This window comes from Colletotrichum chrysophilum, assembly GCF_026319265.1.
Source record: "Colletotrichum chrysophilum strain AFK26 chromosome Unknown scaffold_158, whole genome shotgun sequence".
In the NCBI taxonomy this organism is placed as follows: Eukaryota; Fungi; Ascomycota; class Sordariomycetes; order Glomerellales; family Glomerellaceae; genus Colletotrichum; species Colletotrichum chrysophilum.
This window is the reverse complement of record NW_026517445.1, coordinates 89,261-102,724: the sequence shown is the minus strand read 5'-3', so window position 1 is coordinate 102,724 and position 13,464 is coordinate 89,261. Positions and strand designations below refer to the sequence as shown.

Here is a 13,464-nt window from a genome sequence, read left to right as displayed (position 1 = left end):
TGAAAGGTGTCCGCCACTAAGCGACCTTGAGAGGAGTTGAGAAGAGTTTTCTATGGTTATGCCAAACTCTATTGATAAAGGAAAAAGCCCTCACTCTGGACATAAATAGTAGAAGATCTTCTATTATGGAAGAGTTGGAAGGGGGAAAAAAAAAACCGAATACACATCACTATTCCTTTTACTACTGCCAATCTAACACTTGTAGTGCAGCGCAGCGCACGCCCATCTTTTGCTTCGTCACCGTGGTCATGGTTACATAATCGCTAATTTCCCACCACAGGGTCCCAGCCAACAACTGCCGCACTTTCTTGATCATTACAATAGTTCAATTATTCAATCGGCTCGAAGGCCCTGCTCTTTTTCTGACGAGCACGAAACGAAAAAAACAGACCGCAACGCTACATCCAGTGTATTTTGCCCACAAACTCCTCGCGCGCGTCGATCGATCGTCAAGACCGGATGCTCTTGCCAAAAAAAGACGAAAAACCTCCCAAGATATCGCGAAACGATGAGCCCTCCTCCACACGACGACCTCTCTTCCCTGGCCGAGCATCCAGCTCTGGCATGATACACGCACATCACGTCTACTTGCTGTTCATGGCGACAAAGTTGACCGCCTGGTCAACGTAGTCCTGCTTTTGGAAGTAGCCCAGGTGGACCGTGAGGTTCTGGCCCGAGGCGCAGAAGAGGTCCGTCTCGTCGCAGAAGGAGATGAACTTGGACGTCAGACCTTGGCAGGCGCCGAAGTCTTGGCGGGGGAAGATCTGGTGGATGGTCAGCTACGTCGCGATTTGCCGGCAGAAGGAGGGGAGGACTTACGCCATTCTTCTTGGCGGTGCCCTTCTGGAAGGGCTGCGTTGCGATGCTGGTTGGGTCGCCGACCAAGACGACGGCTGCGACTGCGCAACATGTCAGCATGAGATACATCCCAACTTGGGGCAGGGCACTTACTCTTGTTGCCAAGCATCGGTGCTTGCGCCTGTGTGGCGTTGAAGTTGGGCCCGTCTGTCGTTCCGCAGAGAGTATCAAGCGAAACTTGCGCTCCCTAGGACATGTCAGCGCTGGTTTCCGCCACCGAACGCACAAGACCTTACCTGAGAGTATCCCATCAACACAAACTTGGTATTAGGGCACGCCTGGGCTTGCGAAGTGAGGAGCTGTGTCATATTGCCGACGCCGGCAGACACTGAAGGCGGGTACGGGTCAAGCTGCGCAGGATACACCAACGGCGTGATGATGGAGCCGGGAATCGCCATCGACGACTTGTTGGCGATGTTGCCGAGGAGCCCGGCACCCTGGGCCTCGAGACTGCCGCGGGCAACGACGATCTGGACCGGTGCGCATGGCGCCGGCGGCTGCTGCGGCTGCGGCAGGGCGAGGACCAGAGGGGCAAGGCACGCAAGGGCCGACAGGCTCAGTTGGTGATGCATCTTTTTCGCTGCCGGAGGATGAACTCGAGAGATTCAGAGAAGAATCCGTGCGTTTGAAGGGTCCAGCTGGTTTGAAGAAAATAAAGGCTAGCGAGATTGTGATGGGCTGACGGGGCATCTACTCTAGGCCGTCTCGGGGGTGATCAAGGCCTTCTTGTATTGCGCCCATCGCAGAGCCTCAGACGAGACGACATCCATGACACAGCCGCGGCATCTCTGTCATTGCCCCATGTGGATGGAATGGTGTGGTGGTGGTGTGCGAAAGCGAGGGAAGGACGGGAGGGAATGCACTGCACACGTCTGTTCGCGCATGGCATCACTGGCTGAATATCACAGGTTTGCAGGACTCCACATGGAAGAAACTCCAGGGTCTCATGCTGTTCAGGGTTTTGGTTTTGGAATTCTTCGGCATCCCACCTTCTATCCAATCTCATCGGAGAGGCCCTTGGGCGGCCTTGACAGTGACATTGCCCAGTCGAAGAATGCCAGGAATAGGCGGCCCGAGCTCGCAGCGAACCTCTCGCATCTCTTCGCTCCTCTATCGAATCGAGCGCGACTTTGCCCCGACTTGGGGAGATCTGCGACTTTTCCCCAAAGAGGCAATCGGCGAGAGCTGAGGCCCCCCCTTGTCGCTGTCGAGCGACAGGTTGTTGGGGCGGACAGTGCCATTGCTGCCGCGAACCCGGAAACACCACCGAGATGGGATGAAACCCAAGCAGCATGCAGCCGCGGCTCAACACGAACGTTCGTTTACAAATATGCCAACACTTGCGGGAGCCGAACAACCTAGCCAACCAACACAACCCTCTCCGCCGTCATCAAACCATCTAACCAATAGCCGCTGCCTGCCAAACAACACACCACACCACAACACACCCTTCCTTTCAAGCAAAGTCTGGAGCCGCCCAAACCCTCTTCCCCGCGAACCAAGTCGCCTTGATCTCCCCCTTGAGCAGACCCTGCGGTGACCAGTCCATATCTGCAACCACAAAGTCAGCGACCTTGCCCTCCTGCAGGCTCCCAATCCGATCTTCCGCGAACACGCTCTTGGCCGTCCCATACGCCCCGGCCGTGATGGCCTCGCACACGCCCAATTTGAAATGCTCATTCACCACCACCTCGTAGCCCGGCTCCCTCGCGGACCGCCTCGTCGCCGCGATGTACGCGTTCTGCAGCGGCGCCCAGGGCGCCGTGGGCCCGTCGGATCCGAGTGCGAGCAGCGCCCCGTGGTCCGCGAACTCGCGGTACGCGAATGCGCGCTCGCAGCGCCGCGCGCCAATCAGCCGCGGCCACGCCTTGAGGATAGCGGGGTCCGCGTGGACGGGTTGTACTGACGCCGTGAGCCCCAGCTCGCCCAGGCGGCGCGCGTCCGCCGGCGAGGCCATCTCGATGTGCTCGATGCGGTGGCGGCGGCCCGGGGTTGCGTGTGTGGCCAGCGCGTCGACGGCCATCTTGATCGCGGCGTCGCCGATGGCGTGCAGCGCGATCTGCAGCCCGGCGGCGTCGGCGCGGGCTACCACGGGGTTGAGATCTGAGGCGTTCCAGAAGGGCGGCGGGGAGCCGGCCGCGGCGTAGGGCTCGGAGAGGTAGGCTGTGCAGGCGTCGATGATGCCGTCGGTGATGACTTTGATGCCCACGATGCGTAGGTCGGGCGAGGTTGTCTTGTTGAGTTCTGTGTGCAGCTCGATGGCGCGGTCTACCTGCTTGAAGCGCTCTTCTTCTGTCTCTGAGGGCTTGATGAGCCAGTAGGCGTGAATCCTCATCGGTAGGTCTGGTTCCTCGGCGCGGAGCGAGCACACGGCGTCCCATGCCGGCTCATCCATGGCCATTTCGATGAGGCCCGTGTAGCCTGATGCATTGTACGATTCCACCGCCCCCTTGATGGCGTCCATCCTGTCCCTTTTAGGCGCGGCCTGTGCAAGATGAGGCCAGACGAGGGTAAGCACCGCCGCCTCGCTCAGCAAGCCCGTCGCCTTCCCCTCCGCGTCGCGATGGATCTTCCCTCCCACGGGATCCTTCATGTCCTCAATGCCAAGTTCCTTTACCGCCGCCGTGTTGCACCACGTAGAATGCAAGTCCTTGGTATCAATAAAGATGGGCCGTGGGTCAATATCGTCCAGCATATGCCTGTCCACACCACCCGGCGTGACGTGCTGCGTCCACAGCTTGCACATGATGCGTGGCACATCCGGGTTCGCAGCCGCGAAGGCCTTGATGGCGACGCGGATCTCCTCGAGGGAGGTGCACGCGTCGAGGGACAGCTTGCGCAGCCCTTGGCCGAGGAGGAGTAGGTGCATGTGGCCGTCGATGAAGCCGGGCAGCACGGTGCGGCCGGCGAGGTCGGTGACGCGGGCGGTGGGGTTGGCGGAGGCGAGGTCGGCGGCGGCGCCGACTGCTGCGATGCGCCCGTCGGCGACGAGCATCGCCTCGGCGAAGGTGGGCTCCGTGGTGAGTGTTGCTGAGGGGTTGAGGAGGAAGACGCGGGCGTTTGTGAAGAGTTCGGGCGGTGGTGGTTCGGAGGCCATCTTTGCGGTGGTTTGCGCTTTCCGGCGTTGCTCCTTCTGTATGTGATGCGATGAAAGATGCAGTGAATGATACGGTGAAAATATGACCAGAATGCAAGAAAAAATTCTAAAAAAGATGCAGGGATTGATGAGAGTGACAGTCTGGTGTGTGAAGTGTGAGGTGATGTGTTCTTGAGGGAAATTATCGGCTTTATGACTCGGGGGGGGCAGGAGCGAGTCGCGTGGGTTGCGAGGGATCTGGTGTGACGTTCGTGGCGGAACCGCGGGGTTTAAAGCGGGATGGACGGGGCCGCTTTTTGATCTGATAAGATCTTTGCCATGTTTGGGGCTGTTTTCCACCGGCACGCTATCTTTTTCTGGCTTCCTTCGGCCATAGTCGGTGTTTCGGTGTGCAGCGGGTGGCTCACCGAGGTGGCTGCTCTTGCCTCGGTGAGAATTGCGGTGGAAGCAGCAACCTCAGCTCCTGCTTTCCCAGAAGGATGTGTTCAACACGCGGAAGTCACCAGCAGGTGGCTACTTACCCCATCAAAGAGCTTTCCTTGGCTGAGCTACTAGGTGCTTTTCTCAGTGCCGTCTTCGCTCAGACCAGTCTAATTTTCCACCATTCCGTTTGTATTAACACCATAACTTCAACTTTCACAACCGCGACATTCAAGTGACCTGGCGCCTTACCTTCATGAATATCCGAGGTTTTTCAAGCTCTCCAGACTCAAATGCTCTCCACAGCTTCCTGATTTGCACGGCAACTTCTGCTAGGGGCACTTCCTTTCTGCCGTCATCCTTTTCAAGTCTTCTCTTACCACGAGCAGATTTCCACAAGGGCACGAACTTCGTCTTTGCAATTAACCTAAGTCATTTCAAGAAGTATTCACCTCTTCAGCTTTCACCTTGCTCCTTCCCAGAGCTCCACGGCTGCCTGGCCGCCGCGAGACCCACTTGCCTTGCAATCGACTTCTCTTTTGTTCACCCTCTTTCCCTTCTTCCCTCATCGCTTCCATCCTACGACTTTCATTGCGCCATTTCGTCTCACTCAGTCTCTCACTCGAGTCTTTTCCAGCTTCCGAAATTTTCCGGGACCTATGATCAGAATTAGACGAGAGCCTGAAGCATTCGCAGCTATTCTTCAAATTACCTTCGACCGTAACATTCCAGTTGCCGCCCTCGCTCCTTCTTTGCAAAGGTCCATCACCAGCGCCGAGACAATTGCACGACACTATCTATAACTCGCCATCGAAATTTCACCATGCCTCCCGGTTGGCCCATCAAGATTGAGCCTATCCACGGCGGCGAGCTACTCAGGGTTCCTTATGTTCGGCAACCGCTTGCCAACATGACCTTCTCACTTCTAGACAGGCTCAAGTACGAAAACAATCCAGATGTCTGGGAAAGACACGTTGCAAAGGCTTTGCCTATCCTGGATAGGCTGGAGCCAATCTGCAAGAGCATGTCATCTTCACCGAGGCTCAGCAGGGAGATGAGAGTTGCTGCTACGAACTGGGTGAACGACATTGGTGCGGTCCGGCAGCGAGCTGCGCAGAGAAGCAAGATTGTCATTGGTGTGTTTGGCGGCACGGGTGACGGAAAGAGTTCAACCATCAACGCTCTGCTGGATGAGGCTAGGTAAGACTTCTTCCCAAGCATTGATATCAGCTAGTCCTAATATCCTTCAGTCTGCTCCCCACCAATTGCATGCGGGCCTGCACCGCTTGCGTCACCGAGATTTCTTACAATGATGATGACGACCCCGAGAATCCATACCGAGCGGAGATCGGCTTTGTCTCGCCAGAAGACTGGATGCGTGAGATTCGAACATTTCTCAAAGAGGTTGCTGCCAACAACGTTCAACCGTATGGTGACGAGGATGAGGATGAGATGGACTTGGACGCGAGCGAGGCTGCCGAGTCTGTTGCCAAAGTCTGAGCTGTCTATGCCAACATTGACAACGAAGTCCTGTTGGAAAGCAGCTAATCAGACATCCGAATGTCTATTGGGTCCTTGGAACCACTCGGACATTCAAGGCTGCTACGGGAACGGACCTCCGCCGACAAGTCGAACGCTACATCGACTCAACAGATGAGAATGATGACGAAACCGTCGCCTACTGGCCTTTGGTCAAGGCCGTCCGAATTTTCACACGCGCAGAGGCACTGTCCAACGGAGTGACAATCGCAGACCTGGTAAGCCCCAACATACCGCGGAGGAGGAGCTTCTAGCTGACCCATGGTTACAATTATCACAGCCCGGCACTCATGATGCAGATGCCGCCAGAGCATCTATGGCCAAAGAATACATGAAGTCCTGTGCTGCTATCTGGATTGTGGCCCCCATCCATAGAGCAGTCGACAACAAGACAGCCAGAGACTTGCTCAGTGACAATTTCAAGCACCAGCTCAATCTTGATGGGTCCTTCTCGTCGGTTACCTTCATCTGCACCAAGACGGACCAGATCAGCCTCAGCGATGCGATGAACAATTTGAAGAGGCATCTGGACCCCGAGATCATCAAATACCGGGAAAAGGCTGCCACGCGTCGGCAGGAGATCAAGCTTTTGAAAAAGAAGATCCTGAACCTGCGAATGAGCTCGGGCTTGACGGAAGACTCAGAGGACGACATCGACACGCATCAACCTGCGAAGAGAGTCAGGATTGAGCGAATTGACGAGTACAGAAAGCAACTGGAGATAGCCGAGAATGACCTGAATGACCTTGATGAGATGGTCCGCATGGCATGCATTCAGAAGCGAAATGACATTTCGCGTGACACCCTAAGAAACTACTTCAACCGCATCGTCAGAGAGTAAGTCAAAAGTGCGACTCGTCCCACGACATGAAGAGAGCTGACGAATGGTATTCAGGGCTCGCCAAAAGAGCAGTCTCAGAAGGAACGACACTGGAAATGCACAACTGGAGGATGATATTTCTGGCAATCTTCCCGTCTTCTGCACAAGCAGCCATGCATACCAGGCCTTGAGAGGTCTTTCGGAGGACGACATGGATGAATTTCGCGGGTTCTTCGATAACGCAGACACGGATATTCCACAGCCTCAAAGTCATGCACAAACCGTAACCAATGAGCTACGAATTGCGAAGCAGAGAGAAGTACTGGCTGGTATCTACCAGGTCCTCAACTCCGTCTCTCTTTGGACACAGAACACCCCAGATTTAGCAGCAGCGTTGAGCAGCGACACCTTGTCCTCATTGCTCGACACATTTGAGAGGGTAAGTCAGCTAGGTGTGGCGTGTAGGGAGGTCGTGATACTGACTTCTCTTCATACCATGAGTGCAACGATAAATGTTTGCCTCGACCATATCCAACATAACCTGAACGGACTCTTCGAGACAGCCCATCAGGCAGCCAGAGTTGCTGAAACAGAGGCTGCTTTGATCGTCTTCAATTGGTTTTTGCCAAAAAGATCAGGTGGTATCTATCATTCGACCTTGAGGGCATTGGTGGTTCGACGTGGCGTCTGGGGGCCATGGAATCTCAACGAAGAACTTCTTGAGCCGTTCTCCCACAACATACTCTACCAATGGGCTGGCGTGTTCCAACGAGATGTCCCTGGCCATTTGGATGACTTTCTTGTGGATGCGGTAGAGCTTCTCTCAAGGACTCACGACCGCATCATGCGCAAGCTTCGAGAGACTGCGGGCGAAGACTTGCGCCTTCGTGGGCAACTGGATATGCAACTCAAACTTCACAAAGACGGCCTCAAGCGTATCAGCGCTGAAGTCAAGAACACTGTCAATCGCGCTCAGAAGCTGGCCAGTCGAGAGCCCTTGCAGGTTGTTGGAGCCTTCATGAATGCTGGCTATGGCCATTGCATGAACGAGAAAGGTAACATCCATTTTCACAAGGTTCGATAATTCAGAAAGCTGACATGAAGAATACACAGAAAAGGGAATGATGAAGCGCATGAGAAATGTGCTCTCGGATCATCTTGCCGTATACGAGAGAGACATGTTCTTTGCAGTTACCAGTGTTCCCGAACAAGTACTCCAAGAGGCAGCCCGCAACGCTTCGGATATCTTGGTGGATAGGGTTGGAGTGATTTTGCGCACGATGCGCACCGACTACGTGGTTGCGTTGGCGAAGCGTGAGGAGTCTGCGCGTCGCGCGGAGGCTCTCTTCAAGGACAAGATGGTGGAAGTTCTCAAGTTTGCGCAGCCTTTGATTCGATGAGATGGAGAGAGATGGGCAAGACGGATCATGGATAATGGCACGGCTGCCATATCACAGAGAACATGGTAGTTCAATGATTGTTAGATACCACATAGCGATTAGCTTAAGTAGTACCCAGGCCCCTAGTAAGGCCTGAGACCAGGAAACTCAAGACATTTTGTCACATTCACCTCCCTAACTTTGTTCATCTTGAAGCAATTTTGAAGTCGGTCGCACTGATGCCAAAACCGAGGTGGGAGAAAGTGTGGACATCTTTTCCATGAAACGTGACAAGTACCTAGCTGCTGATGCTGGGCGTGAAACCCTCAAACGACAATAGCCAGTTACCCGCGTGGTGCTTAGGAAGGAAAATGTGACATCAAAGCCATTTTAACTCATAATTGACCCCATAGCAACAGCTTCGAAAGACGTGAGGTACACAATGAAGCCACGTTTTCCACGACATGTTGACGTATGCACAGACGCGCTTCCATCTAGCTTGCACCCAATTGCCTTCCATATTATAGAAGTCTTCGCGGGGGGCCAACAACAGCTAAGAGATGGACAAGAGTCATCAAAACGACAAAAAGCTGATACCGCCTGGCAAAAATATTCCATATCAAGACGTATCATTGTTGGTCTAGTCCAGTAACTCGCAATAAAACGGTCTAACCCAGCCACCATGACCAAAGTCTCACATCAGCTTACGGAGACGCCCAAATGAGCGAGTCGTAAACCATAATCCACGATCTAATTCGTGCATTACATGCAGTCCTGGCAACGTTCATATAGCCTATTATCCTCATTACTTGGCTTGAAATTGCTCCGAGGTGTACCCCTGAGGGGCTACCACATTTAGGACAGACTCTCGCGCGTCGTCCCGACCGATGAGAAGATGGATTTCCCTCTTCCTTCCGTTGCCCTGTTCATGAATAAAGTGCTCTCCACCGTTTATCCTAAACCTTCCATCATGCCTTCTTCATCCTCCGATAAGGATCCTCAAGCTGCTGACCTAGTGCCAGTGGACTACTACATCCGCAAACAGAAGCCGTTGCCGACTGATCCAACTATCAAAGCTTACGTCCAGACAGTCCTCGAAAACGGCTACGTTGTAATCCCAAACGCATTCACCGAGGCCGAAGCCAAAGATGCTGTCGCCGAAATCGACCGCCTCCACGGCAAAGATCCCAAAGGCGGCATGCACGCCTTTGACGGATTCAAGACGAACCGCATCTTCTCCCTGCTAGGCAAGACCCGCACCTTCGACAAGTTCGTGCTTCTGCCACAGGTTTTGGCTCTGAACGACTACTTCCTCGACGAGGATTACCTCATCTACATCATGGAGACGATCGTCATCAACCCGGGCGAGAAGAACCAGGTCCTCCACCACGACGATAGTGTTACGCACCTGCCGCGCCCGAGACCGTCTGTCACGGCGGCGACGATGATTGTGCTGGATGACTACACCGAGACAAATGGCGCCACGCGCATCATACCCGGGTCGCATCTCTGGGGGAGTGATAGGATCGGGGCGGAGCATGAGGCGATTCCGGCGGTGTGCCCCAGGGGAAGTGTGATTTACTTCTTGGGCACGACGTGGCACTCTGGCGGGGCGAATCGCAGCCAGAAGCCGAGGTATGCGGCGACAATTCAGTACTGTCAGCCATATATTCGGCCGATTGAGAACTTGATGATTGGGATCGATCCGAGGAGGGCGCTTTCGGGAGAGATTCCGAAGAAAATTGTGGATATGATGGGGTACCGGAGTGCGATTCCCTTCATTGGATATGGTGAGTGTCAGCTGCACTTCAAAAAACTTCGTGAATTGTGCTGATCATGGTTTTAAACGACAGCTGATGGGATGAATCCACGCAAGGCGACACAGCGGATGATAAGGTGGCTTCAGGGGCCGGTCGATCGGGAGCCACCAACATTTCCTAGCGAGAAGGGAGACAAGGAGGTTCACGTTATCAGCAAATTGTAAAGGTTTATGCTTGGGATGTGCATTTAAAGCTGACGTTTGATATAATGGTGCTATTCAATCACCAACATCTTTCATTGAACTCCTGTCCCGTTCCACGATCCCTAGATCCTCTTCGAGTCGCTCATCTACAATATGTCATCACAGCCTTCTACTTTGATGTAGACCCTTATCTTTGCACGGCCATTATTTAGTCTTCTGCTTCTTGAAGCCAACCTCCGCAAGAAACGAGACCCTCGCAATCGTCACTCCAATCGTGATGATCATCCCCACCCAGTCCCCGGCCTGCCACGTGGTCGGGGACAGGCGACCTTGGTTCCCAAACACCTCGAAGGTGCCTGCAAGAAGTGAAAGGTCGATCGCTAGAATAGCTGCTTGGGCGATCTTCCACACACCGATGTCTTTTGTATATCGTAGGAGGACGCCGTTGAGGATGGCACAGCCAACCATGGCTCCGCCGCCCTGGTATAGAAGGAGATCGTGGGCTGCATCGCGCGTTCCGGTGTGGGATTCGAGGAAGAACTGGTCAAGCATCCAGTCGCGCGTGAAGAAGGACATGAAGGCGCCCCATAGCGCGCACGGGGGGTCCCAGTAGAGGAAGACGGCTTTGTAGATAGAGGGGATCTGGGTAGTCATTATGAAACGGTGATAGCTTGCAAACGTGGTTAAAGTTCAAGAATATCCGTCAGCGCATGGCCGCAGGGAAGGATACAGCAGCTTATTTAAACCCCCGACCGATTGCGCCCAGCTTTTGAGGGTTGGTTGCGGGCGGCGAATGCTGGAAACTGCTTAGTGCTGACATCTGGGCGACAAAGTGCTTCCTTCTCAGAGAGTAACTCCCCATACAAGCAGGAAATGGACCTTTGGTGCTGCAGCCAGATACCAGTTTTCTTATTCGTCTGCTGACGGTCGTCATATGTGTTTCGGAAATGAACGCCCAGGAATCAGGACGTTCACTTTCAGCCTAATGACCAAATGCCGCAGACGTCTAACAACGATTTGAAATCAGATCCAATGCATTCTTTCTGTTCTATCTTGCAATGTTGTTTTTTTGCAAGTTGAGCTATTCGCGAGAAAGGTCTGATGATGTTCCACTCCTCAATCCCGCTCATCAGCCTCCATGCTCATACTCGGTCATCTATGGATAGCATCCAAGGCAGCCTCTCAAACATCATCCTTGACCTTTACACCCCCACTGTCGACGAGAACCCTGGTCTTTTGCAGACTTCGTTTCACCGGCTTAGGGTCGTTGAAGATCTCCTCAATCTCTTCGAGAGTACGCTCCTTCGTCTCCACGCATGCCATGTACATCAGTACTAGATGGACGAAGTGGAGTACAAGAAAGATAGTATAGGTCTTCCAGCCGATATGCTTCAGAGATACGGAAGTTCCGTATGTGTTGATGAAACTGGCAACTCCCGAGATGAATCCCTTGACACCCATACCCTTCGCGCGGATCTCATTATTGAGGATCTCGGATGGGTACAAGGCTTGCAGAGGCGTCCAGCAAAATGACCAGAAAATGCCGTAAAGAAAGATCATTGCAATGAAAGAATATGCTTGCGACGTGGGGAGGGAGCCTTCTTCGCTGTTCTCGGCTCTGGCCGCGAGCACATTGATAGGGATGTAGACCAAGCCGGTAAGGAACGTGCCCCATAAGAAGAGGGGACGACGACCAACTTTGTCAACAAAGAAGGACCCGCAGAGACCACCGACGAAAGATGTGACTGTGTTAAGTCCGTTGAGAAGCAGTTGGCGGCGAGAGTCCGTAATCCCGATGCCTCTTACCATGGCGGGGAGGTAGTACCTGGTAGAGTCGGTTTAGCTAGTGCGTTCCCCATGGAAATACTGAAGTCTCTACTTACGAGATGACTGCCCCGCCGATGAATTGGGCAAAGACCGCAACAAGCATCACAAGCCACATGCGGTATCGGTTTGGATGATTGTTGACGAGAATCTTGTAATTCCAATTATGATTGTTCATCTCCTGTTCACGCTCGAGAGACTCTTGAATCTCGTCGATTTCGAGCTTGACGAGAGCCGAGTTTGGGTTCTTGTTGCCGTGATATTTGGTCAAGATTGACTTTGCTCTTTCAGTCTTTCCTTGAGACCAGAGCCATCGAGGGCTCTCGGGGAGGAACCAGGCCAGGGACACAACAATAGTGGCTGGAGTAAGCTGTACGATGTATGGAATGCGCCACGACCAATCGTTGGGAATGAAGTTTGTACCGTAGCATGTCCATGCCGCAACTACGCACAAGTAGTCAGAAGCTTTGCCTCAATATTCGAGCGTAGGATCCAGATGAGCACGTACTATTCGCGCCGATGTACCAGCCAAGAACATTGTACAAGCCACCAGCGAGACCGCGCCAAGTTGGGTAGGCAATCTCGACGAGGAAGACGGGCGCAGAAGTTGCGCACATTGGAGTTCCAATACCAACAATAAAGCGGCCGACGAAAAATTGGGGGAGCTGATAGCTGCTTGCCTGAAGGACGGAACCGAGGATAATGGATGTGGCCCCGGAGAACATGCAGGCTCGACGTCCCCATCGGTCCATGATGTAACCGCACGCAAGACTACCCACAATGTTTCCAACGGTGTATATGGAGAACACTGCACCGTTCAGCTCGCCAGTCAAGCCAATCTTGAAGCGATCTTGGAAGGGGTCCATGGCGTTGATAGCGCTCATGACTGAGCCATCGTAGCCATTCATGACTCCGTCTGAAGTCGTGATGTTAGCTCAAGACCTCGATGCATCTGAACTGTTTCTGCAACTTACTGAGAACGCAAAGTGCCATCATGGCATACAAAGTCATCTGCGTCGCCGACTTGTAGTCGGGCTTATCTTTGGCGATGGCATCAGCGAGCGCAACCGACTGGACATTTACTTGCTTCACATGGCGATTGCTGAGATCGCCCTTCTCGGCTTCCACCGCAGAGGTAGTCGCCTCGATATGATGCTCTGTCGCCGAAGTGTGCTTCTCCATGGCTATTATTTCGGGTTTCACAGGTTTGCCATCCCGAAAACTGCCATCCATGTCTGAGAAGGTCCACCCCGCAGTCTTTATACCTTCGCCTGCAAAACCTCCAACAGGTGCCGACACGGTATCTACGGATTTTACACCAACAGAAACACCTTTTAAGGAGCGGGTAATCTCAAGCCAAGGCTTCGGGTGGAGTGAAATGTCTAGACTCTGTCACCCCTGGTCTTCCCCAGAACCCCGCATGCACCTCATCGCGCCTTCGTTGGGCCCCAATGGGACACTGGACAACGTTGATACGCCGTTACCCACACATTGTCGCCCGCCAAGACGGCAATGTAAATTTCCGTTTTTGTTTCCGGCATCGGGCCAGTCTGCTGACAACCGC

General features: G+C 53.6%; 6 protein-coding genes across 6 annotated transcripts; 2 read left to right on the top strand and 4 right to left on the bottom strand.

The window, feature by feature from the left end:
• Positions 1–584: 584 nt before the first annotated feature.
• On the bottom strand, positions 585–1,430 carry COL26b_011988 (uncharacterized protein; the record flags this gene model as incomplete). The annotated part of the gene is made up of 4 exons (XM_053184641.1): positions 585–764; positions 820–899; positions 952–1,045; positions 1,095–1,430. The coding sequence occupies 4 exons, from the start codon at positions 1,428–1,430 to the stop codon at positions 585–587; spliced, it is 690 nt and encodes a 229-aa protein (XP_053031444.1).
• An 884-nt stretch (positions 1,431–2,314) lies between these two features.
• Positions 2,315–3,955, bottom strand: COL26b_011987 (uncharacterized protein; the record flags this gene model as incomplete). Its single annotated transcript, XM_053184640.1, has 1 exon — positions 2,315–3,955. The coding sequence occupies one exon, from the start codon at positions 3,953–3,955 to the stop codon at positions 2,315–2,317; it is 1,641 nt and encodes a 546-aa protein (XP_053031443.1).
• A 1,243-nt stretch (positions 3,956–5,198) lies between these two features.
• COL26b_011986 (uncharacterized protein) lies at positions 5,199–8,134 on the top strand (the record flags this gene model as incomplete). The annotated part of the gene is made up of 6 exons (XM_053184639.1): positions 5,199–5,575; positions 5,626–5,856; positions 5,904–6,132; positions 6,195–6,751; positions 6,810–7,789; positions 7,848–8,134. 6 exons carry the CDS (start codon positions 5,199–5,201, stop codon positions 8,132–8,134), a joined length of 2,661 nt encoding a protein of 886 aa, XP_053031442.1.
• A 949-nt stretch (positions 8,135–9,083) lies between these two features.
• On the top strand, positions 9,084–9,947 carry COL26b_011985 (uncharacterized protein; the record flags this gene model as incomplete). Its single annotated transcript, XM_053184638.1, has 1 exon — positions 9,084–9,947. One exon carries the CDS (start codon positions 9,084–9,086, stop codon positions 9,945–9,947), a length of 864 nt encoding a protein of 287 aa, XP_053031441.1.
• A 333-nt stretch (positions 9,948–10,280) lies between these two features.
• COL26b_011984 (uncharacterized protein) lies at positions 10,281–10,730 on the bottom strand (the record flags this gene model as incomplete). Its single annotated transcript, XM_053184637.1, has 1 exon — positions 10,281–10,730. One exon carries the CDS (start codon positions 10,728–10,730, stop codon positions 10,281–10,283), a length of 450 nt encoding a protein of 149 aa, XP_053031440.1.
• A 528-nt stretch (positions 10,731–11,258) lies between these two features.
• Positions 11,259–13,082, bottom strand: COL26b_011983 (uncharacterized protein; the record flags this gene model as incomplete). The annotated part of the gene is made up of 4 exons (XM_053184636.1): positions 11,259–11,901; positions 11,960–12,344; positions 12,409–12,816; positions 12,875–13,082. 4 exons carry the CDS (start codon positions 13,080–13,082, stop codon positions 11,259–11,261), a joined length of 1,644 nt encoding a protein of 547 aa, XP_053031439.1.
• Between the last annotated feature and the right edge of the window lie 382 nt (positions 13,083–13,464).